The 25,259-nt window shown below is 38.4% G+C and overlaps 1 protein-coding gene across 5 annotated transcripts in view; it reads left to right on the top strand.

The window, feature by feature from the left end:
- Rit2 (Ras like without CAAX 2) overlaps positions 1–25,259 on the top strand; it is a 320,403-nt gene that overhangs the window by 140,666 nt on the left and 154,478 nt on the right. For all 5 annotated transcript variants that reach the window (XR_008219063.1, XM_052741748.1, XM_052741746.1 and 2 more), the window contains exon 4: positions 8,056–8,247. Coding sequence is in view for 4 of the 5 variants with exons in the window: in XM_052741748.1 (XP_052597708.1) it covers positions 8,056–8,247 (192 nt within the window). In the remaining variant the exon portion in view is untranslated. The remainder of the gene's footprint in view (positions 1–8,055; positions 8,248–25,259) is intronic.

Here is a 25,259-nt window from a genome sequence, read left to right as displayed (position 1 = left end):
GTGTACATATGCATTTTATTTACCCATGCATCTGTAGTTGGGAACCGAGGCTGTTTCTGTTCAGGCTTTAATCTTTCACAGAACTGTCATTTCCAGGGACCTGTGTCCTTTAGATATCTAGTGTAAACTCTAACAAGCACAAATCAGAGTAGCATGGAATGAACCTTCTGTATTTTCCAGTTAACACATTTCTGCCATTACTGCTCTGTTTCTCAGCTACAGAGTTACAAAATACAGAGACATACTTAATGACCTAATGCCACTCTTCTTTTTAGTAATCTAGCATGGTAACAACACTAATTACCTGAAAGTTCCAGGATTTGGGCCACATTCAGTATCTCTATACCTGGTTATTTTCACATCTGACATGGATGGAGATCAGAATATAGGCCATGTTACATGGACAAAAACTTTATATAGTACCTAAAACATCTCTTAAATTATCTATCTATCTATCTATCTATCTATCTATCTATCTATCTATCATCTATCTATCTATCTACCTACCTACCTACCTATCTGTCTATTTATTTTGTTTGTTCATTGTGTATCTACATGCCACATTACATGTGTGGAAGGTCAGAGGGCTTATGGGAATTGGTTCTCTTTCCACTGTGTGGGTTCTGGGGATTGAACTTATCAGGATTATCAAAAATCACCTCTATCAACTCAGCCATTTCCCCAGCCCCTAAAATGCCTCTCAAATTCCTGTTTTTTCTATTGAGTTAACCTGGAAACTTGTTTTTCTGGGTTTTCAGTGATCTGATTTCACAGATCAGAAACATGCCATCTATTGAGTAAATAGAAGCCTAAAGTGCCCCTTCCATCACGTCACATCATTTCTATTTGAAGTGTATGGTCCCATTCCCACTCTCTGCCCTCAGTTTCCCCAACTCCACACCTCAGTAGTTTTCAAATACTTGTCACTGCATGCCAGGCATGGTCTCTGGAGTTCTCATAGGAGTGCCCAGCTGTTACTTCATGCCTGACTCGTTATAATGTGACTGGTGTCATGGGCTGGAGACTTGTCCTGTTACCTGGGTCCTACCGCTCAGAAGGATGCTAAGCCTGGCATTTTGTTCTGGCTTTTGCTATCCTGAATTCTTAATCATTCTTATTAATTATCCATAAATGTTGAACAAGACCCTTGCATTTTCATTTTTCACCCAGATCCATAACTTATAGACTGGGTCCTTTATTGCAACCTTGGTTTATTTTAAAATTTGTATTTGAGACAGTTTTCAGGACCTGTCTTCACGGTAGCCAAATTCTAGATCCCTTGTATTCACAATGTTCATTGTCAACATTATGATCAACAGGATTCCCAGTGTTCAAGCACAAAAATGAAGAAGATTTCAACTACTTTTCCCCATCTTTACACTCTGCTTTATTTCCTCCACTTTTTTCTTTTATTATAAACTGTCCTTAGTGTCTTGAGGTTCAGGGAAATTGCTTGGCCTGACCAGGATTGGAAACAGACTATGTCTTTAGAAATATGCTACTGCAAATCCTGATATGCTGGCATTGAAGGAATTTGCCCTTTTTTCAACTCTAGGAAAGACAATAGCCTCAGCTCTAAGACTTAAAGATCTGCAGTTGACCACTTTAGACTGTAGTTTTGGCTTTCTAGAAATTCAAACTGTCATCCCAATTTAGCTTTCTCACTACTTCCTGGTTTTAAATACCTGATTTCTATACATTCTTTTCTTCATTTAGCTATGAATATTTTTCTTTCATTATGTGTATTCTTTTAAGCCATATTAAATATTAGATGTCTGACATGTGTAAGTGCTCAATAAATATTTGATGACTAAGCTAAGCAGAGTGTGCATCCATGAAGCATTGCATTTCTAAAAATAAAGACAAAGAGAGCAACTCTGTAGTGATGGAGACAGTGGTGTTTTCTGGGGAAAAAAGATAGTATTTCCAATTTTATTTTTCATTTTAGGTACAATTTTATTCCATGATACCAACATTTATAAACCCTTTTGTTCATTTTTTGTCTTTATTGACATATTTAACGTGTTTAAGGAATCAGAGTGAGACGAAAAATTTGATGCACTCTCTAATGTTTTTAGTTTTGAGTGTCACATAAATTATAATGTTTGTGATGGCTAAAATTTAACTATATATATGCTCTATTTTCCCTCTTTTAAGAAGATGAAATCAAAAGCATCAGTCACCTGTGTAGGTAGAGTTTTCCTGCCTGGCCCACAGTCAGGACAAATCTCTATCACCTGCCAGTTCCACAGCAGCTCAGACCCGACCAAGTAAACACAGAGACTTATATTGGTTACAAACTGTATGGCCGTGGCAGGCTTCTTGCTAACTGTTCTTACAGCTTAAATTAATCCATTTCCATTAATCTATACCTTGCCACATGGCTCGTGGCTTACCGGCATCTTCACATGCTGTTTGTCATTGTGGCGGTTGGCAGTGTCTCTCTGACTCAGCCTTCCACTTCCCAGCTTTATTCTCCTCCTTGTCCCGCCTACACTTCCTGCCTAGCCAATGGCCAATCAGTGATTTATTTATTGACTAATCAGCAACACATTTGCCATACAGAACATCCCACAGCACACCTGGGAGTGGTGACACTCCTGTGAGCTCAGCACTTGAAACTCAGCACAGTTACACAGAGCTCCCTGAGTTCGAAGCCATCTTGATCTACATAGTAAGTCTTTGGCCAGCCAGGGATACATAATGAATCTCCCAACAAGAAACAAATAAACAATGCTCCCCACACCCACATACACACAAAGCAGCAACCACGTGAATCCTTTGGTGTCCTTCAAAAACTGTCTAGTCCCTTGGTAAGTAGGCGTTGGATGTTTTACTGCTGTGCAGTGTTAAGTTAGAACCATGGAAGCCTGTTTAAGGTGATGGTATATTAGTTTTAAAAGTGATTTTGCATGAAACTTAAGCATCATTTTGTAAATAATAAATCACAGGGAAAATATCACATTTCATTTCTTCACCAAGACCGCTTTCTCATTCACTGGCATCCTGTTCTTGCCTTATTTGAATCTCTGTGATTCACTGGGCATTTAATTCTTTCCATTCATATAATCGTACAATTCAAACATGGAGAAGGCAGGCTTTTTGCTATTGCCATTTTTTCTATTGTTTTCATTTCTCATATATTCAATCACTAGGCATAGTGACAGGTATGTGACTTTTGATTTGCCTTTTTGTATTAAGAGTGAATGTGGCATGTATGTGTGGGGTGTGTGTGTGCTTATCCTGAAACTGGTAGAATCTTTCTGATGAGAGTAAACAATAGTATGTGCCTGTTACACTATGGAGCATCTAAAATGCAAGTCTGATAGCATGAGTATTTGTTTGTTTTTTAAACATGAGGCAGAGATATTTCATACTTCTACCAGGTGAACACAGAAAGGAGATGTCCCATCCTTTCTCCTAACACTCCTCAAAAATCTTTACTCTGCCTGTCAAAAACCTGGAGTGTGACTAATGTACTAGTTACTTTTTTGTTGCTGGGATAAAACACCATGACCAAAGCAACTTATAGGAAGAGTTTATTTGGGGCTTATGGTTCCAGAAAGATAGGAGTCCATCATCATGAATGTAGGGGAGCATGGCAGTGGGTAGGCAGGAATGGTATTGAAACAACAGCTAAGAGCTCACATCTTCATCTACAAATAAGAAGCAGAGAGCATTAGCTTAAAATGGAGCAAATGTTTTGAAACCTCAAAGCTGGCCCCAATGACATACTTCTGCTAGCAAGGTCATACCTCATAGTCAGTTGTCCTCAAATAGCTACCACCTGAAGACCAAGTATTCAAATACCCATGATTTAAGGGGTCATTTCATTCAAACTACCACAATGACATTTATCAGAAATTACTTGTTTTCAGAATTTATAGAATTCCCACACTGTTTCAGCTCAAGGGAAGATGTCAAAGAGAATGAATCAGATTGTAATATTTACTCAGAACAGCATTGATGATTCCTGAAATGTTTATGTAGAGAGCATTTTCTAGAGCCTGTTTTCATAGGTACTTTGATGCTTATGGATAGCAAATGGAATCTAGTAATATTCTTGAATAATTAACCAACAAGTTTCATTTACAGCAGGAAGTTATTGACATTAACAGATAAAATGCAGACAACAGACTGTTTGAGAATCTTTAATGCGTGGGATAATGAGAACGGAAGCAACATGTTAAACACAGCATTTTCCCCTGTGAAGAGAATCCTGTATCATGTTACTAAGATGATACATAGCTGGAGAGCTTATGCTCAATACTCTTGGTTCCATCAGTCCCTGGAGTATGTTAAAGAGAATCATGTGCCCAGATTCTGTGAGAGTGACAAAGAGAAAGCCGGCTATTTGGAGTCACCCCATCACTGTGTGCGTTACATTGTGTCTGCTTCATTGGTGTAAGATCTCTGACTCGAATCTTGTGGATTTTCTGATGACTGTGTTTGCAAACTTTCCACATTCACACTTAGTGCAGCTCTCAGGGGTGAGAGCTTATTCTCCCGGTGAGGATTTCTGTTGTATCAAGTCTGTAATGAAGATAGCAGTAGGCTTGAGCTGTATTGTGTTTAAAAAAACCCATCAAAGCATTTTTACATTTGTTCTCTCATTTGATTCTTTCTTCATCCATATAGGGAAGGCTAAGTTCATTCTAATCCCTCTTTCACAAATGAGGAAATCAAGGGGCTGAAATATTATGTGTTGAAAGATAACAATCTAAGTGAGTTGCAGGCCTGAAAGACATGTCATTGTAACTCCCTTATTATGCCTTCAGGTTACAGAGGCAAACATTGAACATGAACATGAACACAGTCAGGTACAAGGACTGGTATATTTTTATTGTTGTTTTAATTTTGATAGAGTCCCACTACGTAGCTCAGGCTGGCTTGAGATTTTAACCATTTTGATTCTTTATCTGAATACTGTAATTGTAGGTATGCTCCACTATCTCTCCATTTTAATATAGCTTATATATGACTTTTAATCTCATTACTAAGATATGCTGGACTTTCGTTCATTCTCTAAATATTGCTCCCTGTGAATTTTTCTGTTATATACTATGCCTATCTTCCTTTGTCAGATTTTCTAGATTTTTATGCTATAGTTATTACTGATGTAATCAAATGTATTGCTTTATATTAAATATAGAAAATATCATAGAAAGTCACATGTCTAGTACAAATTAAAGTAATTCTCAGTTGGGAAAACAACAAACACATTAAAAAAAACCTCATAAACTCCTTCATTCAATTAATTAAATTCATAAGTAGAGCAAATACATGAATGAATAACCAACATAGGAGATCATCAACATGACTCAAAAATAATGAGCAGATCAAAGAAACATGATTCTTTTTATCCCAAAGTAAACAAATTAGTTCAAAGTAGCATTGGAGAGGATGAAAAGAAGCAGTCACTTTTATATACAATAGCATTATTGATACAATATCTTTGTCAGTGAAATCATCACAATTTCTCAAAAATAGAGGCATGTTTTCTTTGAGCAAGTCTACTTCTCAGGCATACCCGAATCTCAGTGAGAGAGACTTTAAGAATATGCAATACAGTATAGTTTGTAAAGCAGCATGACTGTGATGTGTGGGACGAGAGAGATGGTCTGCAGTTATAAGCACTCACTGACTTTGCAGAAGACCAGAGTTAGTTAGGTTCCCAGCTACTACAATGGTGACTTTACAACCACCTGTAACTCCAGCTCCAGAGAGATCTAATGCCTCTTGGGCACATACACTCACATCACATTTATAGAAACCCTATATAAACAATTAAAAAACACCTTTAAAAGGGACTATGATGCGTGAACCAAAGAAACTATCTTACTTAATGGAAAAGAATACACAGCATATTTGATTCTCAGTATGCAGTGACCTGCAGGGCATATCAGGACTATTAAATTTTATTTAACTGCTATAATGAATCTATATTTATTTTCCTAAGGATCTACTGTGTGTCTTTGATAACTTTGTCATTTCTATTTGAAAAGATTGATTTTATGTTTTGGAAATGTGATTTAGTATTTCGGTCCATAGTTTTCTGCTTGATTATTAGCAAATGTATGATTCTGGTTGAAGCATGGAGCTGCAAAATCATAAAAGTCAGAGTGTATTGCTTGAGGTTTTTTTTGGGTCTTTTTTATTCTGTTTGTTTTAATCTATTTCAATTTTTTTGTTGTATGTTATTTTATTTTATTTTTTTTAGATGACTAACAAGAAGAAATAAGGGTGTGGATGTGGATGGGAAGCAAAGTGAGGAGGATCTGGGGAGGGGGAAACCATAATCAGAATCTATTGTATGAAAAAAACTTATTTTCAATAAAAGAAAGAATAAAAAAGAACAACAAGGGACCCCAGACATTTTATGGTCCATTCCTGTTTTAGAGGTGAAGACTCTAAGTGAAATAGAAATTATGTTGTATCATGTGAGTGCATTTTATTTACAGCATGAAATTTAGGGATGAAATAAAATTATTTAATGTTAAATATGTTAAGTATAGTGTTAAATATATATATATATGTTATATATTAAGTATATAAAATTTAATGTTGTCAGTGGTGAAAACTTTTTAATTGCTTCTATGGTAATAAGCTGTCTGTAGACATGCCTTCTGTCCTCTCTGTCCTTTGATTCTTAAAACTTTGAAGCTGTTGGTTTAGTCCCACGATACTGTTGGCAATGACTCCATATTTATTGAAAATGTTTTAAAGACAATCAGTAACTCAAGGTCATTTTAGTTCTATCAGTGTGTCTACACTTGTAAGCATGTTCTCATATTTTGTGATTTTTTTGGTCTAATGAAATATCTCCCTTCTTTGAAAGTTATGTTTAATTAAATTAGCATTTGTTAGGGCAAGTCCTCTAAGCATACGTTTTAACCGTTCTTATATTGTGTTGGGTTAAGAGTTCCCTTTTCCCAGTTCTGAAGTCTACCTTTAGTTCCCATTCTTTGGTTACTCATAGCACCAACTGCTCAAATTACAACATATTCTCATGTACTCTTACTGTTGAGCGTGGTTTGTTTCATAGATAAGCCCAGGTTGTAAGTCACCCATTGCATCGACCAACTCACTCCCTGTGATTTTAGCAGTACATTCAGACTAAGAATTAATAATTAAATCTCGTATTTCTGACTTAAAGAAACTGTGGATTACAGTTTAAATGTTGGGATTTTCAGATGTTGGGGAATTGTAATAGAGATGGGAGGCAGCATGAAAGGCTGGTACAGCAGGGACATGGGGACCATCTGGAATGCGGCCTGCCTTTGGCAGAAAGTGCAGACGAAGGAGTTAGCAGAGGGTAGAAATTAAACTGTCTTCAAGCAGCCAGGTCCTGTTTATAAGCTTCTCTGAGACAAACCTAAGAAAACTGGAATTTACGAAAGCATCTGTATTATCGTGCTAACAGCTTCTCAGACAGGCAGAGGCAATCCGAATTCTAACATTAGTATGTTTTCCACCTTTGTCCCTCCCTCCTTCCTTCCTTTCTCTGTTGGGGATTGAACCCAGGACCTTCCGCACGCTAGGCAGGCTCTCCATCTCAGCCATATCTCTAGCCTCTGTGTTCTTTTTTTTTTTTTTTTTTTTTTTTTGTATAGAGAAGTGGTTCATTTTGCCAGATTCTTCAGAGGACTTGCTCCACATTTCCCCTACATATGGGCTCTCATTTGAAAAGCGAAGCTGGATTCCTTTGATCATATATGTTTTCAATGGTTTCTAGGAAAAACGAAGTTTCAAAAGACAGGCTGTAAGAAAATGTTTAAATATTAAAGTAGGACATATCTAACATAACCTCAAAGACATAATGTTTACAATACACAAATTGATTTATTTATCAAGTGAGGGCATTACAATATAAAAACAAATCTCATGTTTATGACTTCTTATTTGCCAGATTTGTCCAGGAGCTCTTAAATCTAACCTATAATTAAACACCGACACTCTCAATAGTTTGAAATATGCACATTTCACAAGAATACATTACATTTCCTATCAACTCTCTCCAACCAAATCCAACCCTATGACTCTTGTCTCCTTCAGGCAGAGTTCACGGCCATGCGGGAGCAGTACATGCGTGGGGGCGAAGGCTTCATCATCTGCTATTCTGTTACTGACCGCCAGTCATTCCAGGAGGCTGCCAAGTTCAAGGAGCTTATTTTCCAGGTCCGTCACACCTATGAAATTCCCCTGGTGCTGGTGGGTAACAAAATTGACCTGGAGCAGTTCCGCCAGGTGAGTGCAAATTTTCTATTAGCTTGTCTCTGCCTCCAGTGGTACCTGGTATCAAGTATGACTGCATTCTGTTTCAGTTAATCTACCACATGTTTTTTTTTTCTCCCAAGAAATATATTATTTTCCTTTATAGTGTGTTTCCTTCCTCTGTAATCATCGGTCCCATATGCTGTTTCATAGTATCCTCACCGTTCTCTGTATTCTTGAATCTGTCAGGTGTTATATTTGCTTTGAACAATAGTGTATAAAAGAAATGACCCTGTGGAGCTTTTGAGTTTGAGATTTAAAAATCTTGCAGCTTTTGTGTTTGCCACTTGGAATGTTCACATTTGAGTTCCAAACTTCACATGAGACCCACGTGTCATGTGCACCAGGGTCAGAGCTGTCCTTACCAAGGTACCATGCATGTAGGAAAAGCCATCTTGCATGCTTACTGAGCAGTCATCTTCTCCTGTCGTTACATGAGACACCTCAGCCAATCCACCTGGTACAGCAAATGTCCCCCGGTTGAGCATTATTTGTTTTTTGACTTATGAAGTCCATAACAGACATAAAGATTTAAGTCACTAAGTTTTTGAGTCATTTTTCATGCATTGATAGATAAAAGTCTTCCCTTTGTGTATTGAATGAGAAATTGCTCTCATATACAGTTTGTCATTTCTAAACCATGGCTGCTCTACCTTCACGATATTCAGATAGTTTCATGTATTCTTCAAGCAAACTTCAGAAGGGAGAAACTGTATGTATCTTCAGTGACAAGTTTTCCAGACTTGCCATCATTCATTACAGTGTGTTCTCATCAGACCAGACACTGCTTCTTAGGCATCACCTGATGGGGAGGCTGTCACGGTGCCCTCTCTGAGATGCCTGCATGGAACCTGTAACCCAGCTGCTGTCTGTTCAGGGACCAGGAAAACCACCACAAGATTCCATTGCTGTGACTTAGATTATAGAAAGGAACTTGCATGCAAATCAAATTTTTGTAAACCTAATTTTCTAAATTGAGTTGCTTAGTTGTAATTTGGGATGCTTCATCTTTATTTATACTGGCTTTAAATTTGAACTGGCTTTTAATAGTTTCTGTTATTCCATTTAGTGATTAATTTTTAAACCAGCTACTACTGTAACTTACTAATAAGAACTTTTGCTAAGGTAGGAATAATAGCCAAAGCAAACAGAGTTTTTTTCCCCTAATTTGTGTATCTTATGACTTTGAATTTTCATGTTTAAAGCATTTAATGTTTTCTTAAAATGGAAAGAGCTCATATAAAGCCAATGTTTAAAAAGCTTTGCTTAACATGAAAATGCAGCTATTTACAGCAATGCTTTTTTTTTGTGGTGACTTTTTTCTATTTTATATTGTACTTCAGATTCTAAGCTTCTTAAGGTGCTAGCTAACTATTGTTATGGAAGCTGCCTTAGTTACTGTTCTATTGGTAGGAGGAGGCACCAGGACCAATGAACTTTTAAAAGAAAGCATTCAGTTGGGGCTCATTTGCAGTTTCAGAGTGTTCATGATCTTCATGGCAGGGAGCATGGTGGCAGGAGGCCATGAAACTGGAGCATTAGCCGAGAGCTCACATGATCTGCAAGTTGCAGCAGAGAGAGAGTGTGTGTGTGTGTGTGGGGGGGGGGGGGGGCATGGGCTTTTGAAACCTCCAAGCCCATGCACAGTGACACGTGTCCTCCAGCAAGGCCACACCTCCTCATTTTTCCCCAACAGTCCCACTAACTGGGAACCAAGCATTCAAATATATGAGCCTATGGGGAGCCATTTTTTTATTCAAACCAAAAGCAGAAGCTATGCTGGTTTGTTTCCTGTGTAACTGATCTGTTGCTGTTTTTCTACTTTATTTTGCTTTTGCAAAATTGTTTATTGTGATAGGATTACACCTCTGTAAGAGGAGGTGTTCATCTCAGTAATTTATTACCACCCTATCCCTCACCTACTTTGCAAAAGAAAGAAGAGGGTCACAGTGTCTGAACCTCCAAGATACACCCATCTGAAGAGTGGGGTGCTTTGATCTCTGTCTTGGTTAGTTTTTGTCCACTTGACACAATCCAGGGTCATCAGCGAAGAGGGGATCTCAGTTGAGAAAACGCCTCTATTAGATTGGCCTCTAGGCAAGTCTGTGAGGGCATTTTCTTGATAAGTGATTGATGTGGGAAGAAACAGTCCACTGTGGGCAGTGTCACCCCTAGGATGGTGGCCCTGGATTGTATAAGGAATAAGTCTGAGCAAGCCATGGGGAGCAGGTCAGTAAGAAGACTTCTTCCATGATCTTTGCATCAGTTTCTGCCTCCAGGCTCCTGCCTTGAGTTCACTTCCTAGCTTCCCTCAATGGTATACTGTAACCTGTAAGCCAAATAAGTCTTTTCTTTCCTGAGTCACCTTTGATATTTGTCACAGCAACAGAAACTTAACTAATACCCTTTCCTTAGGGCTTCTAGGAAGAAGCATGAGGGGACACTCATACTTGTACATCATTAGTGATTACTGGGGGGCAGTACCTGCACATCAGTGATTACCGTGCCTCCTTAGTTGTACACGGAGAGTTCCTGGAGAACAAACAGCACCGACTGGGCTACTCAGGGGAGCTGTGACTCTGAGAAAACTAGGAATATGAGAACATTAGGAAACAGGTTCAGTCCACACCTTGTAGAGTGATTTTGTGATTCCAAATAGTGGTGACATTGGCTTCCCCATGCTTTCTAGGCATTGATTTTTCTAGGATCAAAGAAGACTCTTGGCTCAAAGACTCAAAACGATCCCTGAGGCAGGTTCATGAGAGCCCATCACACCCTGGAAAGTTGGCCGCTCCTTCCCAGTCCGCACTAAAGTGAATCACAGCAACACAAACCACAAAGCACTGAAGCCAGCACTATGACTAAACAGGGGAACAGTCACATTGGACTTCACAGGCGTCCTTTTAGATAAAACAAACACACATGAGAGTCACAGAGAGTGAAAAACCATGGACACACAATTACCACCTTCTTAAAGGTGCTCCTGCACCAAGTGTCCAGTAATGAAGTCTCCGATAATGAAGTGCTGATGTGGAAATTGGGCTTCTGGCTGTGGTGTTTGTGATAGAAATGACCATTCCTGAAATTGCAGAATGGGCTTTTTCTTTGCAATGTGATTTCAATTTACACTTTATTTTCATCTTTCAGCACTGTGCTGTTGAAATGTAAGCATTTGAAGAATGAGACTATTAAAGAGATATATCTATCGACAGAACTTGACTTTACAAAACTATTGTAGCTAGCAAGAAAATTAAGACTAAAACAGACTATGTACTGTATATTACATATATGCTTGAAAAGTTATTTCTGTATTTTACATCTGAAACACACATAGGTATCTATCTATCTATCTATCTATTTATCTATCTATCTATCTATCTATCTATCTATCTATCTATCTACCTACCTACCTATCTACCTACCTACCTATCTATTGTCCATCTATCTATCTATCTATCATCTAAGCAAAGATGCTAACACCAAGACTGTTTATAACTCAAATAAGTCCTATGAGGCTTCCTGGAGTAACAAAGACCAGTTGTTAAAGTCCCTGACACAAAATAGGTTGGACTTGTGTAGTAATGAGGGACTAAGGATGAGTGTCTCACAAGGCATCTCTTCTTTCTCAGTCTTCTTTGAAATAGGTTAAAAACAGAAGAGTTCTTCTATTTAAAGCTGCCTATTTAACTTTGTAGGTGCTTATATTGCTAAGGTATTTGGGTGAGCTTTATGTCCTTTCAGCTAAAAAAAAGATGAATAAAGAAATAAGTAATGATGATTAGAGCATCAAGATTTTGTTGTTTTTTACCTGCTTGAGTTAAAATGAAAGAAAGAGTTCTTTGTAAGAGCTAATATTTTATTCAGGAATATTCATTCTGGTGCTGATGATGGCATTGATGAATTAGTCAAGCATGGGACTTCATTAATTATATTTAATTCTTACCACAATCATGAAATTGGCTCCCAAATGATGTGATGCTTATTTATCTAGGAGTCAACTCAAGCTTCTAGACATTCAGGAATTTGCAGAATTTCATGCAGTCAGTTAAAGATAAGAGGTAAAACTTAGCATTTTCTGATTTAACGTTTCACTGCTGTACTGTGGGCCTGTCAAGCACCAGTTCATCATGAATGCATTCTTTGTTTTGCTTTTGGTTTTTCCTAGATTAAGGATCATAGGATGCCTCTCAGATAATAGAACACGAAACAAAAACAAACAAACAAACAAACAAACAAACAAACAAACACCCCAGCTTTTTATTGCCAAGTAGTCATAGGGAGGATCAGAAACCTAATTCTTTGAGTGTGAATGGAGATCTTCAACCCCTGGACAAGACAGTTAGCCAAAGCAAGGAGAAAGAGTGAGGGAAAATAAGAAAAAGACAAGGGTCCTGTGTTATGAAAGACTGTTTCATACAGCTGGACAATCTTTTCCAGAATCCAATGCAATGACTTTTCTATGTGCGATGTTAGGGTTTGACCCCAGGACCTGGCATAGGACATGAGGCAGCACTAAGTTCTGTCCGACTCTGCATCCAGACTGTTCTGTGACTTCCCGACTCTCAGACAGCAGCACTAGGTCCTTGAGCGTCTGTGATCCCCTTGTTCCTCCTGGTCAAGTCCTCTGACATCACACTGGGGAGAGAAAGATCATTTCTGTTTGTGGAAAACCCTAACCAATTCCATAAAGAAGTCTTATGAATTGGAATGACTTCCAGAGATTTGGGGGATAAAGTTTTCCATCAGTCACAGACTACAAGCTGTCTTATCCTGAAGACAGAACATGGCAAATCCTTCAGTTATAAGAAATAAACTTGAAGCCAGGAGCTACTGCTCTCCAAAGTTGGGCAGCTCAGTGGTGCCTTGGGATCATGGAAGCATTTCTGTATTTTTCAATGAGATATCTAGTACCAGAAGTATTGATCTTAATTAGAGGTGGGTAATTATAACTCTGGGCGTTGGGGATGGGTTTGTTGAGAAAATGATATTTATGTAGAGTTATAGCAAATACCTACTTATCATAGCAGCATATCAATAGCTTGAAAATACTGTAAGAAAATAAGAAACCCAGTCTTCTTAAAAACCTTTCTCCCTAGGATCGATGCAAAGTAAGTAGATCACCACATTATCTCACTGCCGCTGTGGACAATAGTTGATGACAAAGATGAGACCCACATTGGCAGCATATTTGGGGAAAACACCCCAAAAGACAAATATCCTGGTCAGCGAGAAACAATCTGATGCAGGGTGAGGGCTATTTTAAGAAGAGCAGAAAGAAATTAAATGTTAGGAAGAAGGAATAAATCTTGGTTTTAGAGCTAGCTGTACATAAGCAGTAGCCAGTGATTTGTAGGGAGTTGGGAGATAAGCATATGTCATAAACATGTGTCAAGCATGCTCTGAATAATTGCACGGACAGTTCTTGCCTTGGAGACACATTTCATCAAAGATAAAACAAATATGCAGATATCTACCAGAGTGTATGATATGAGAGTCAGCAGATTTTCAACTAATGAGCATTTATTTTCTAAATGCAAATGAAAGGTTTAGCAATTCATTTCTACTGTCATGATAAACACTTAAATTTAACTAATAGTTTTATTTATCTCTAGTAATACATTTTATTTCGCTTTCATTTTCTTTCTATAATTTAACTTATTAAAATGTAAATGTTAACTCCAATTGATATGGAAGTAAAATAAAGCTTGGAATTTTACATAATTTGTCCAAACTTGTAGAGTTCAGAATTAGAATCTGAATCTAATTGGTTTTTTTCATTTTCTCTCTCAATATAATAAATAAATAAACAAATAAATAAATAAATGAATGCATGCATACTTTCTATATGTCATATTTATACATTATATTTATTTTCTTTTATTAAATTAATTAATTATATTTATTTTTTGAGACAGGGTCTTTCAGTGTAGTTCTGGGTGTCCTGAAATTCACTATGTAGGCCAGGCTGGCCTCAGACTCACAGAGATCCTCTTGTCTTTGCCTTATGAGTGCTGGGATTTAAGACTTGTGCCACCATACCAAGTTAATTTATATTTTTAATCTTTTGAGAATTTCACACATGAGTGCTTGTTCATATAATTTCCACCCCTCAATCTTCCTCCTCTAAATCCTCCCATGTAACCCCCAACTCACTCTCAAATTCACAAATACACACACACACACACACACACACACACACACACACACATACACACACACACACACACAAATAAATTCATTTAGTGTTGCTCATACATTCATGTGTTTTTTGTGTTTTTAGGGCTCATTACATGGGTTTCGATAAGCTACCAAGAGGCTTGTCCCCGGAGAAGACTGATTCTCTTTCTCACAGTAGCCTGTAGCTTTTCATTTAGGATTGGGACTTGGTGAAATTTCCCCCACCAACCTTGGCATGAAAACTGACGTTATCATTATTAGGGTCTTGCTTAGACTGCCATAGTTTTGAAAATTCACTGGTGCCATTTCTTTGTCATCTTTAGACGACACTATCTCCCAGTAGATATTCTGATCTTCTGGCTCTCACAATCTTTTCAGCCCCTCTTCCAAGGATATTCTCTGTGCTCTAGCTGTAGGAGTTGTGTTGTAGATTTCTCATTTGGGGTTGGACACTCTTAGTCAGTTGTTCTTTGCATTTTGACCTCTTATGGATCTCTGTAACAGTCTCTGTCTGCTACAAAAGGAAACTTCTTTGATGAGGGTTGAGAGCTGCACTGTCTATGAGTATAAGAGTAAGTATTTAGAATGTAGTAAGAAATATTGGTTTTAGATTCCAAGCAGTAGATTCTCTTCTAGAATAGGTGATCTTCCCAGTCATGGGTGGTTGCCTAGGTTTACAATACAGGCATGAATTCCTTCCCATTGAGTGGGCCCTATATCCAATCAAATTGCTGTTGGTTGCTGCCAAGACAAAACTGCCAATATTGCGCCATTGAGACTATCTTGCAAGCCAGTTATTGTTGGATTTCAGCTGGGTTGGACACCATTGTTTCTCCTTTGTCAGCCTTGCATAATTCCTCCGGCTTCTATGAGAGGTAATCCTCAGAAAGGAGGCTTCCAGGTCAGTTCCAGCTAGATTCCTCCAAGTCCTGTGTCCAAAGCATGTGGTATCTTCAGAAACAGGGTCTTATCTTCAAGTTCTGGGAAGCTGTCAAGAGCAATACCAATAACCTCTAGTCTTTTTTAGTATCTTGAACCATACCCCAACCAACAGCTTGAAGTGAGGTTTCCCATGCATGGTACTGGAGTTTTTGTTAAATTTGTCTATAGCTTACCAGAGGATCATTATCACCCCATGTAGCATAACTCCATTTAAGCTACACACACACACACACACACACACACACACACACACACACACACACACACACTACATATGCGATTTTAGGTTAGCTTATAAAATAATATGCTTTTCCAAACAACTTTAGTGTTGTTTATTTTTCCTCCTCCTTTCTCTCTCTGAATTAGACCCCCTTCCCTTCCCTAGTTAACAACCCTCCCCTTCTCACCCCTCCTCTGTTTTCCCATTTTAATTTAGTTTATTTATCAAATGATTAACAGCTAGTCAGTAAATAACAACCACTTTTGGAATCTGGGTGTACAAGGGTAAACATAGAGAGAAATTACTCTGTTCATAGCAGAGCAGTGGTAGTAGTGGATTCTTTTCTAAAGTTTATGGCCTCTCATCACTGGCTTTTTCTAGTACTAGTCATAATTTTCCTCCTGTTGAGTGGCTCTCAAGTCTAGCTCAGACAGCTGCTAGTTGCCACATTTTGCATCCTTATGCATAGTTTGCCATGCTGGTAATTGTCATGGTTCATGGGTGTAGCAGTTGGGTAGGACTGTTGAATTGCTCCCCTCACTTGTCAGCTTGCCTAATATTTTCTGGAGCCATGGAAGCTAGACTGCAAGAGAGATGCTTTTAGATCAGATCCAGATCAGGTCTTCTGCGTCCTGCGTCCTGAGAGTGTGGTGTCTTCTAGGCTCTGGTCCCAGAACACTCTGTAGGCAGGACAAGCGGTAGGTCAAAGTTTTTGTGGCTGTGTTGGTGTCCCAATCCCTCCACTTGAGGCTTTGCCTTGGGAGATCTGATCTTTTCTGAAGGGAGTTGGAGAGGGCATGGATCTGGGGAAAAGGAGAGGTGAGTGGTAGGGGAGGGGAGGGAATGGAAACTGTGGTTGGATGTAATTTATAAGAGAAGAATAAACAAAATGAGAAAATAGAAAAAAAAAGAAAGAGTGTGATGTCTTCAGAAATCGAGACACACCCTCAACTCCTGAGAGGTAACCAAGGGCTCCATTATTATCCATATTTTTGGAGTCACTTGGATTACTCTGACCAACCATTCTAAAAGAGCTTTGCCTGTTACTAGGATTTTTATTAGTTTGTTGTTTTTGTGGGGAACCTTGTCACCCCAAGTGGCTGAACTTTCTTTCATATTATATATATGCGTATATATCTACATACACATGCATAGTACACCTATATTGTGTATAACTTTAGGTAAATATAAGATACTACGACTCACTGAGTTTTTATCAAACAACCTTGGTGTTATTTGGCCCCCACCTCCCATTCTCTTTCCTTGTCTCTAGTTGGAGCCCCATCTCTGTTATTCTGTTTCTAAGTTCATATCACCTGTAGAATTATTCTCTGGCCAGCTTACTCTGGTAACCTGGTTAAATCTTACAAGTCTCGTACATATAGCCAGCTCTTTCAACTCGAACATAAGTTTAATTGTGGATGAGTCTAATTGAATTCCAAGTACGTTTTACAAAGATTTGTGAGTTTGGTGTGCTAGAACATGGCCCCTGAAACCTGTTGCTCTGGTTGAGAGTCAGGAATCTGTGCACAGCCCTTTGGAAGGGACAGAGAGGCAGTGCTGACTTTCTTGGGGGTCAGAATGGAGGACTGTTAAGTTGGTCACAGAAAGGTGAGGTCATGGTTGCAGTAGATACTTCCCAGTCTGCTTGATGGGTTTCTGCTTAAGTTATTTTTATTTTTCCCTAAATGCCCAATAATATTAAAGTTCATCCTTCCTCTGACCCCTCCAGCAGTCTCAGCTCCAGAGTTTTATGTAAACATGGCTCATCTATATGTCCAGTTGTGTCATTGTTTCCCATAGCTTTGACTGTAACGTCATCATATTAAGCCCTCCTCCTAATCTTGGCTTAAGGAATTGTTATGCTCTCTATCTAGGACCTCTCTGACAATCATCCCCTTTCCTTGGGCACATTTTCACACTGTGTCCTTCTGTTTTTGCATGTGACTGCACAGGTGGCTCACACAACTCATTAAGAGAGGAGTTGTCTTACATAAAATCAGGGGAAATCCTTTATGAAGAAAGACATTTAAATTAAAGGACCAGATACTATCTCCTTTTTCTTCATGTCTTAAAAAACAAATTGAAGGAGGAAAAAGAGGCAAAAACATTTGAGATTATGACCCTATTGTATACATCTTCACCCTAAGAAAAGACAAATGCAAATAAATGGGAACAAGGCCTGGAGACACATGCCTGTGATTCCAATAGTAAGCAAGCCGCAATGGGACATTGGTGCATTATGAGCCAATTGGTGTTGATCCTAGTTTTGGGAGAGAGAGAGAGAGAGAGAGAGAGAGAGAGAGAGAGAGAGAGAGAGAGAGAGAGAGACTTTGAGATGCCTGACTCAGAGGATGATGGGTTGTGGTGAGTGCAAGAGTCACAATAGGAAGGAAGTTTGCCTCCCCCAAAACTCTTCTTAGTTTGGGTAGGGAAACCAGAAATATTTAGAAAAGATGAATTATTTTTATTAGCAATTCTCTTAGTAGAGAAAATCATACTATTCTCATAACAATCAAACAGAATCTGGGGCAGGCAAACCAAGTTTGAAATGCAGTTTTGCGTACTTAGCAGTTAGTGATTAAGTCTTCTTTTCCCAGTCCTTCAGAAATGCAGCTGAAAGGAGGATGTTGTGGTGTCATGGAGGAAGTTGTGTCATCATGGAGGATGTTGTGCAGTTATGAAGGACTTTGTGCAGTCATGGAGGAGGATGTGGTGTCATGGGGATGTGTGCCATTATACAGGATGTTGTGCAGTCATGGAAGATGCTGTCTATTCATGGAGCATTTTGTGCAGTCATGGAGGATGTTGTGCGACCATGGAAGATTTTGTGCAGTCATGGAGGATGCTGTCTACTCATGGAGGATGTTGTTCATTCATGGAGGATGTCGTGCAGTAATGGAGGGTGTTGTGTAGTCATGGAGGATGTTGTGTAGTGATGGAGGATGTTGTGTTGTCATGGAGGATGTTGTGCAGTCATGGAGGATGTTGTGTTGTCATGGAAGATGTTGTGCTGTCATGGAGGATGTTGTGTAGTCATGGAGGATGTTGTATTGTCATGGAAGATGTGCTGTCATGGAGGATGTTGTATAGTCATGGAGGTTGTTGTGCAGTCATGGAGGATGGTGTGTTATAATGGAGGATGTTGTGTTGTCATGGAGGATGTTGTGTAGTCATGGGGGACGTTGTATAGTCTTGGAAGATGTTGTGAAGTTATGGTGACTGTTACATAATCATGGTTGTCCTTAGAGGAAGCATCTCAGAGGTTCTTGGAAGCACTCTTTCTTTCAGACATCAGCAACTGAATCAGCTTTATTGGATAGTCTTACTTATTCCATGCCACTGCTTAAGATTTATCTTCTCTTTTATCTCTGGTTTGTTTTAATTAGAATGAAAAGACTTTTTGTAATCAGTGAGGCTGATATTTCATCCTGGCCATTGTCTTGCCTCCCTCCTCTCCTTCCAGTTCCTCTCCTTGACTTTCCTCTGTTCCCACCCCCCACAACTCACTCCTCCTCCCTTTCTGTTTAAGAAAGGGCAGGTCTCCCAAGAATATCAACAAAACATGGTATATCAAATTGTAGTAAGTCTAAGTGCCTCCCCATGTGTTACAGCTGGGCAAGGTGACCCAGTATGAGGAGTAGGGTCCCAAAACCAGTAAAAGAGTTGAAGACAGCCCCTGTTCCCACTGTTAGGAGTCCCACAGGAGGACCAAGCTACACAACTGTAACATATATGCAGAGTGCCTAGGTCAGTCCCATGTAGGCTCCCTGGTTGTTAGTTTGGTCTCTTGTGAGCCCCTATGAGCCCAGAATAGTTGATTCTGAGGGTTTTTTTTTTTTTTTTTTAGTGTGTGTGTGTGTTGACCCATCTGGCTCCTACAATCCTTTCTCCTCCTGTCTATTAAAAGCCAGATAAGTTATAGTATTGAGGTCATTTAACTTTAGTATTTTTATAATTCTCATTTGCTGCACACAGGGCACTGTCTCTGCATATACGGAAATGAGACATTATGAGAGATGGATTTGGTTTTAGTTTGAAGAAATAAAAACTCAGTTCACCCTGGTTGGGTACCCTGACATGCTCCCAGTCTTAGTCAGTGTTCTACTGCTATGAAGAGGTAACATGACTACTGCAACTTCTATAAAGAATATCATTTAATTGAGGCTTGCTTACATTTTAGAGGTTTAGTCCATTGTCCCCACAGTGGGGAGCATGGCACCATGCAGGCAGACATGGTGCAGGAGAAGTAGCTGAGAGTTCTACATCTGGATCCACAGGCAGCAGGGGCAGAGAGATACTGGGACTGGCTTGGACTTTTGAAACTTCAAAGCCCACCTAGTGACACACTTCCTCCAAGAAAACCACAGCTACTCCAACAAGGTCACACCTCCTGATCCTTCCCAAGCTGTGCCACTCTCTGATGACTTCCTGGTCATCAAATATATGATGACTAAGCTAATATACGCTTCAAATATGTGAGCCTATGGGGACCATTCTTATTCAAACCACTGCTTTCCACTCTCTGGTCCCCATAGACTTGTAGCCATCATAATGCAAAAATGGATTTAATCCCACTTCAAAAATCCCCATAGCCTATCAAAGTCTCAATACTATTTAAAAGTCCAAAGTTCAAAGTTTCTTCTGAGACTCAAGGTAATCTCTTAACTGTAATCCCTATAAAATGAAAATAAAAACACATACTTCCAACATACAATGGCATAGAATATGCATTACCATTCCAAAAGGGAGGAAAGGAAGCAGGGTGATGGGCCACTGGAATAGAGCGAGGCCAAAAAAACAGCTGGGCAAACTAAAAACTCTGCATTTCTATGTCTAGTAACAAAGGGCTCTTCAGATCTCCACCTCCTTTCAGCTTTGTTGACTGCAACACACTTCTCTTTCTAAGGTTGGTCCCATACCTTGTTAGCACCTCTCCTTGGCAGATGTCTTGTGACTTTGGCACCTTCAACATCTTAGTGTCTTCAACAAAATCCAGGCTCCATCCTCACATCTTCACTCAATGGCCTCTCTGGTCCTCCATGCAAGGACTCCAATGACACACACCTGGCTTCATTGGCTTTCCTTAGCTATGGATAGAGATTCCTCAACTCTTTTCTTATATTCTGGACTCTAAAGCCAGAATCATGTGGCCAAAGCTGCCAAGTTCTGCTGTTTTCTGAGGCTGGAATTTAGTCCTGGTGGTATTCAGTTATGTCTGCATCAGCTTTCTGTTTTTGATGCTTTCCTTCACTGCTTAAACTTTTCTTTAATTTCTTTTCACAAGAAGTTGGAAGTTTAGCTGTGTGGAGTCCTGCCCTGATGTTAGCACTCCCTCTATTCCATTTTGGGTCAGGCTTTTCCTCATATTTTTTTTTTATCTCTTTGAGCACTGGACTTAGCTCCATTACATTTCTTGGGGCCCTTTTTCTCCTCAAACTGTATGTTTTGTGTATTTTCTTTCTCAGCTTGCTAATTTTCCTTGTAGATCTGCATAAGAGTGATCATTAATAACCACAGGATACAGTCAGTACTAGGTTGTCTTGAAATCTCTTCTGCCAATACTGTTAATCCAAAACTCTTCAATTTAGGCTGGAGCAGATTTTTTTTTTTGACAAGAACAGAAAGCAGCCACATTCTTTGCCAAAATATCACAAAAATGATCTCTAGGCCACTTACTAATATTCTTCTGCTCTAAAACTTCTTGATCTGGGCCCTCACAGTTAAATTGCCCTCAGCACTGTGTTTCTTGCCCCTACCAGTATGGTTCATTAAGTCCCACCTACAGCTTTCAACTGCTTTCCTAATCCAAAGTGCCAAAATCCACATTCTGCCAGCAAGCAGCATGACCAGTCTTATCATAGCACAAAATTCTGCTCTAGTCAGTGTTCTGTTACTATGAAGAGACACCATCCATGATCATAGGAACTCTTATAATATGAAGATTATAATATAAATTGGGGCTGCCTTATGGTTTCAGAGGTTTAGTTCATTGTCATTGTGATAGGAAACATGGCAGAATGCAGGTAGACATTGTTGCGGAAAAAAGTAGCTAAGAGTTCTATATATGGATCTGCAGGCAGCAAGAAGAGAGAGACACTGAGCTTGACCTGAGCTTTTGAAACCCCAAAGTTGACTCCCAGGGTCACTTCCTCCAACAAGAGGACACCTACTCCAACAAGGCCATGCCTCTTAATCCCTTTCAAGTAGTGCCACTTCCTGATGACTGTGGTGGTATTTTAGTTGTACTGAAATGTGATTTTAATTGTATGTTAATAAATAAAGTTGTCTGGGGGTCAGAGCTATTAGAGCCATAGCAAGTGCGTGGCGGCAGTGGCGCACGCCTTTAAGGACCTGGAGGGCGGTACATTCAGGCAGTGATGAGGCAGTCACATGTTTGGGTTTACAACCAATGAGAAGGCAGAACAGCTAGACTATATAAAGACACACACAGGAAGTAGGTCCCCTTTTTGGAGAGCTCTCTTGGCTGAAGAGGATCCCTGAATCAGGAAGGGTGAGGCTCTTAGCTCTGACCTCTTGGCTTTCTTCTCTGAATCGGCTCTGTGTTTCTTATTTAATAAGACCGTTGGTTACATCTACAGATGACTAAGCATTCAAATATATGAGCCTATGGAGGCCATTCTTATCCAAACCACCACATTCCATTCCCTGGCCCCCATGGGCTTGCAGCTACACTATAATGCAAAAATGTATTTAATCCAACTTTAAAAGTTCCCATAGTCTATTCTTATTTGACCACCACAGTCCTCCTGTTTATTGAAGCATAGCATTCAATATTGGGAATGCAAACAGGCATTTCTAGAAGTTTAAAATGAAACACTCTAAGAAGAAGACATGAATCAGTAGCTATTTATATTTAAATTTACATCACCTGTATATCATAAAAAGGAAAATATAACTTATTAACACAGGTTCTCTTTTGCTCATCAGCCTTTATTTCCAGTTTTGCTGAAGCCAGTCTGTGTTGGGTAGAAGTTTTGTTTCACCATGGTTTGCATCAACATTTAATTCTGGGTAGTTTATAACAGAAATAATGTATTATACAAATATATGTTTTTCTCCACTTACTAATTTCTATATTGAAAATATGGACGCTTTCCCTGAACTGTAAATTAACTTAAATATACCGTATGAAATATATACACATAAATTGATGTGTACAGTTACAAAGGCAAGTTGTTTATATTTATGTGTATGTACTTTGACAGAATGGTGACTTTGACAGTTATATCATATATAAATTCAGCTCCTTAATTTTAATGACTACTATTCTAAATAACTTGTATAGTAATTTACCCTATTGCCCCACTATAACGTGTTTCCTGCAGTGCTTCACATGATCAGAAATGCTGTCATTTCTGCTTTTGTCTTTTCAAACTCTGCACCAGACAGAGCTGGAGGGCACATGAAATACATTGGAGACATGTAGATTTTCAGTTTTATAGAGTATGAAAAATGGTTTTCCATAATAATTATTACCAGTTCACAAACCCTCTAAGACACAAAATTTATCTTTCTGTATCTGAATTGTTAAATTTGTATCATTTTCTAGACTGATTATTATGATTTTTTTCCTGTTTATTTTGCTTCTCATTCTCCTGACTAACAACTAGGTGAGGCAACTTTGATGTCTCTTCCTGTGAATTTTTTATTTATATAACAGACTGGTATATCTATTCAGCTATGTGTCCTTTGAGTATTAATAGGAGATTGTTATATATCATTTTAATGTTTATATTATTTATATCTTTCTCTGTGTGTATTTCATGCTTGCATGTGTGTATGCATGTGTGTGTGTGTGTGTGTGTGTGTGTGTGTGTGTGTGTGTGTGTGTGTGTGTGCGCGCACCTGTCTCTCTGTCTGTCTGTCTGTCTATGCATGTGGAGGTCAGAGGACAACCTTGTGTGTCAGTACTGGCAATCTACCCTGTTTGAGATGGTGTCTCCTGATTGCTGTTCTGCATGCCAGGCTAGTTAACCTACAGGCATGTGTCTGCTTCCTATTTTTCTGTAGGAGCACTGGTATCACAATCACACATGCATGATCATGCGTTATTTTACATGGATTTTAAAACTAAATTCATGACCCCAGTTTTATATGGCAAGTACTTTACCTAGTGACCATCTTTTCAGTCCCTCAATTAATTTTATATTATCTAAATCTACCTCTCTAGGATTAATGTTTATTGTATATACTAGCAACACATACACACACAAATATAATATTCTCTTTAGCCATTGTTCATAGTCACCTCTCAGACCAAGTCCAACCCCACTGCTATCCAAATCTCTCTTTCACTTCTTTGGGCCCAACTTAATTCCTGCAAATCAAGGCATCAAAAGCTAATTCATATCGCTGTGAAGATTCTGAACTCCATCCCACTGTGTGCTCAACTTTTATTGGATGATGTTCCACATTGGACACATTACTGTATTTTAATCTTACCTTTCCTTGAAGCCACAGAGGTATATTCTTCTGTATTTTAACCTAGGGCCATTCAAGTTGTGATTTTGACAAATAGGGCTTTAGTCATCCAACATTCATCTATTCATTTTGTGTATGGTGCAAGATATAGATGGAACTCTATGTGGTTATATGTCAGGTGTTAACTTAACAATATCAGATATATCATTTACATATCCCAGGCCCATTTCTAGGAACCCCAAACACTAGCCCATTTACCTTCTTCACAGATGCTTCCTTAGAGTGAAAGAATAGAAAAAAATAATCCAACCAAGCAGTCATTTCATACTAAGGACCAATCTGTAAAGAAGACAGTACAGTTTTCTAAACACATGCACACCAAGGATGACAAGTTGCTGTAAAGTTTTTCTATTTTTCCTGTTTGTTATATAGATAATTACTATAAGAAATATATATTTTATTTCAATGAGAGAGTATAAATTATGTTCAGAGACTTTAATATTTTAGCTTCCAACAAGAGTCTCTGCCCTAAGTGTAGATATTTATTTCTAATTGGCTGAACTAGTTAGCAACTTTAGTCTTTATAAGATCTGTTCTTTAAAATGGAAAACTTCCTTTTAGCAGTTAAAATTAGTTATTTCTATATTATCCAATTTGTATAAAAATGAATATTATATATACTGGGCCCAGACGCTAGCAACAGCTGTAACTATTTATTCATGAGATGATTTTATTTATTTATTTTTCTGTCTACAACTCTATATATTATATTGTTTATGTATGAATTTTTTATTGTTTCAAAACTTAAAGATACATTAATGGATTATATTATGATTGAAGATGGCATTTTTCTCAAATTTTTCTGTTTGTTTTATGTTAAAGGTGACTTTATTAAGATAGATTTGACTTTGCAATATTGATGATTGCTCTTTCCTATTATTTTGATGTTCTTTCCATCTTTGTTGCACTATGTGTATAATTCTAAAATAATATTTTTCTTAATCTTATCTAACCCTTTGTATTTGCATATTAAAGGATATTATTTACTTTTAAATAAGTCTTACAATCCTTTAAAGATAATGTGAGTCCATTTTTGCGTGTTGTAATTACCAATTAGAGTTCTATTTATTTAGTACTTTCTATTAATGATGTTTTCTGTTGGCTTATTTTACTTTTTCCAAAGAAGCCTCACAAATATTAA

Source organism: Peromyscus californicus, unplaced genomic scaffold, assembly GCF_007827085.1.
Source record: "Peromyscus californicus insignis strain IS unplaced genomic scaffold, ASM782708v3 Scaffold_17__1_contigs__length_78620276, whole genome shotgun sequence".
NCBI classification, from domain to species: domain Eukaryota; kingdom Metazoa; phylum Chordata; class Mammalia; order Rodentia; family Cricetidae; genus Peromyscus; species Peromyscus californicus.
Note: the sequence above shows the minus strand (reverse complement) of the source record. Positions and strands in the feature narration are given on the sequence as shown.